Raw genomic sequence first — 3,755 nt, forward strand, 5'->3', positions numbered from 1 at the left:
CATTTAATAGATCGGTTAGTGTATTGTGAGATGGAGATACAATTACGATAAGTAGGGGTTCCCTGAAAACTAAAAAACTATATGAAGGGTTTTATAGGTGATAAAGACCAACAAATACCACATACCACCAGTTCTAGTACGACAGTGTACATCTCATCTAAAGATGTGAGCCCTTATCTTTGACATCATCCCAACGTCTAAAAAAAAGCTTATTCATACTGTCTTGGCCAGGACATGTCAGTTAATTGGGTATGTGCCTAATACCTTGAACAATAATACAAACCAGGACACCACAACAAGCACTTGTTCTTATTGATTCATTGTTTTAATTAAAAAAAACAAACACTTAACATAATGATAAATGTATAAGTCCAGGCATTGAGGTGCAACAAGCTATAATGATGCAAGACACTGAAACACAAAAAGGCTTTGTAAAATGTTGCCAGTACCTCTTCAATAGGTCTGTTGTTTTGGGGTAATGAGCTACTTACAATACAAAGGGACCATATTTTGTAAGCAGTTTTAGTAATTGTCTTTTAGTTTTGTCTTGTATTTAAATGGTTCTACTATACAGTTACCCATACGGTAATGGACCATAGGCTGGGATATTCTTGATGTGTTGTGTGTTCAGTCCTAAATGCATCCATGCTGCTAAAATTCCAAAATCACGCCTTATTATGGCATTGACATGGAAACAAGGGAAAATGTTCCTTCTGCAAAGAATAAGCTTCCCTGCCTGATCAATATTTTTTAATTTATTTCTACCTGTCCACATTCCATAGTGGGCCACCTTCTTCCATTAAGAACTTCAGCCACATTGACTGGCCAGCTTGGGGTGACGTGACTACAGCAAATGGCCAGAGGTGTAACTCCCAGGAGTCTCGGGGAATGCCAGGATACCACGCATATGTGGCTACGCATATGCAGCTCAGTGTACTATAAAAGTACACTGTGGATAGGCAGGTAAGTATGGTTTATTGAAGAAGGGACATTGCCTGTCCCTCCTACAATCCCATCTTCTCATAAATTTTGTATGGGTAACTATAGTTCTGATTTAGGAAAAGCTCTAAACCACCTGATCCTTTAGGCTGGATTTTCTTAAAATTTGGATAGTGCCTTTTTCTCTTCCTCCAGGAGTAGGAGGGTCTGTAAAAGAAGGTATCTGAATAAAACTGCTTACAAATTATGGCCCATTCTGCCACTAATTTACAGTAAACACTGACTATATTATAGAACATACTCCTGATTTTCTCTCACCATCACCATACATGTATTTTCCAGAGCTTGTTCTGTTTGGGTCATTCAGCTCTTCAAAGAGTCCTGTTTCAATGATTTCTTGTTGCCAACTGATTGGCACTGCACCAGTTGCAAACCTCCTGAAAAATTTGGCATCTTTCTCATCAAAATCAATCCCTCGGACTTCAGAAAAATCAGCTATGTCTGCAATGTCTTTAGCATAGACCACAGATGGATCTGGAACAAAAGGCGGGTCCACCATCCCAGCCTCCAGTCTATTAAAGTTTATTGTACTAAAGAAGGAATGTTTCCGTGGGTCATCATCATTGGATCTATGGAGAGGATGTGACAGAGCTGGTTAAAAGAGATGGATCATGGTTATCTAGGTGTCATGAAAAAAAAAACAGAACTAAAATGCTAGTACAACACCTTTTTGGCCTCCTAACACTAATAGTTCTGCAAAACTGTATAATTTCACATTTCTTTCTATTTGTCGGCATGCTTCACCCAGCAAGGACTGTTAGGTGGATATGCTTTTCAGGAAAGCAAGCAATCAATTCTTACCAGTTAGGAGCTCCTTCCCATTAGCCTGTGACACTTTCCATTGAGCCACAATAGCGCATCTTTGTTTTCTCTCCTTGCTGGACTAGTTGGACACATTGATAGATATTGGTGTAGTCCTATGGGATATTCTATGTTTAAATTAGCTTTGCATGATTTAGAATCTTTAAACAGTATTTTGCAATACTTGAAAATTTTGCTAAAACATTTCTATTAATGGCTGTGGAAAGGAGCACTTTGTCACATGTTTTTTAAAAAGCCTAATATAATCTTTGAGAGAACAAATTGTACAGCCACTGAAACATTTCTTGCCATTAATATACTTAGAATCCTGTCTGCCATTACATGGATAACTCCAGCACCCTCTGCTGGAAAATGAAAATATCTTTATGCAGTAGGAATTTATTATGCATTCATGTAACATACATAGGTATTAGCACAATGCATTCACTAACATTTATTGCAGGGTAGGTAAACAGGGCAAAAGTCCACTGGGTCACCTTCCTGAGCCACACTGGTAAATTAAACTCATGTGTTCCCTACACAACCAACAATGCAAAGCTTTGAGCTTAAATAACCCATTTCCATTCCTACAGGAGAACTCTAAAAGGTATAATAGTGTAGCAAAGACTCTAAATGGCTTTGGACTGTGTTTACTATTTTAACTGCTTATTCAGATTCTGAGCTGTATTGTACTTTTAGACTATTACTGCCCAATCACATTTTCTAGTGTTTTAGTTTTTAGAACAATTAATAAAATGAAGGTGATTCCATTTCAGGTATATTTGATATTGGTCTCCTTAGGGGTTGTGTACACTGGCTTTTGTTCAAGTCTGAACTAATTTTTCATACCATACAAGTTAATTAGATGCAAAAGCAACTTAAAGCAGCTTGATCAAACATAGAAGCAAGTCAAATTCAAGTCAGGTGCACCTGTAATAAATTCAATTTAAACTCTCTTTCGGTTCCCAGACAAGTTAATGCACCTGAAACCATGCAGCATTCTTTCATCGACACAAACCTGTAAACTGGGTCATTGTACATAATAGTTCCCTAACATGCACTGATGGATTCAATACAGAAGTACTGTTTTAATTTTTTATTTGGCTAATGATTCTCATTTATTTAGAAACAAAATTATTTATATTATTAAGAAAACTAAAGAGAACACCATGTGTAAAACAAGAGATTTATTTATTGTTTTGCTTGTGGTGGGTCCCTATCATAAGGAAACCAAATATCAAAAGGACAACTTGCTAATTTGTGTTGTTCCCATTTTGTAGCTCAATGTGTACTAGATGGCACATTCTATGCACCTTTCACACATACTGTATTATCTATACCATTTCTACACATGGGTATAAATATGCTTTTTTTTACTGATTACTTTCTGACATAAAATATGGACTGACCAGTATCAGTGTGACAGAGGTTACAGCAACAAGATGGACTAAAACATCATATGGAAGCTACTTTTTTACCAGTCACCTGAAACTTTCCATTCCATATACTTAAAGATTTTCATGGCTTTTTGAAACTGACAATGATCATAAATGTCTTATAGAACATTATTAGTAAAATTTGGGCTGTCTTTATTCCTTTTCTCCTTTTATTTTTTTCCCTTTCATTTTGTATAATAGATTTTGCAGTTAGACATTTTTAAATGTGGAAAAACTATTTTTAAGGGTGCGACAGGGAAAACAGATGTGGAAGAATTGATTTGTAAAGGGGCTGTAATAGTAGTATTCTTGAGCAGTCTCAAGTAACATGTTCCCAGTCTATGACTGCCTCCTGACGAATGACCATCTCCTGTACGATGTTAGCAATCTCTAACTATCCACTGTAGTAAGTCTGCAATCTCCCACCATCTCCTGAACATAGTGTGCACTCTCTGACCATCTCCTGAACATAGTGTGCACTCTCTGACCACCTCCTGAACATAGTGTGCACTCTCTGAC

The 3,755-nt window shown here is 36.9% G+C and overlaps 1 protein-coding gene across 2 annotated transcripts in view; it reads right to left on the minus strand.

The window, feature by feature from the left end:
- Positions 1-305: 305 nt before the first annotated feature.
- Positions 306-3,755, minus strand: part of GRK7 (G protein-coupled receptor kinase 7) — a 27,198-nt gene continuing 23,748 nt past the window's right edge. The window contains exon 4 of one of the 2 annotated variants that reach the window (XM_072407667.1): positions 306-1,568. In XM_072407667.1, coding sequence (XP_072263768.1) covers positions 1,223-1,568 — 346 coding nt within the window. In that variant the 3' untranslated portion in view covers positions 306-1,222. Of the gene's footprint in view, positions 1,591-3,755 lie in introns of both variants that reach the window. The other variant, XM_072407668.1, reaches the window with a different exon arrangement.

Source organism: Pyxicephalus adspersus, chromosome 4 (assembly GCF_032062135.1).
Source record: "Pyxicephalus adspersus chromosome 4, UCB_Pads_2.0, whole genome shotgun sequence".
Classification (NCBI taxonomy): domain Eukaryota; kingdom Metazoa; phylum Chordata; class Amphibia; order Anura; family Pyxicephalidae; genus Pyxicephalus; species Pyxicephalus adspersus.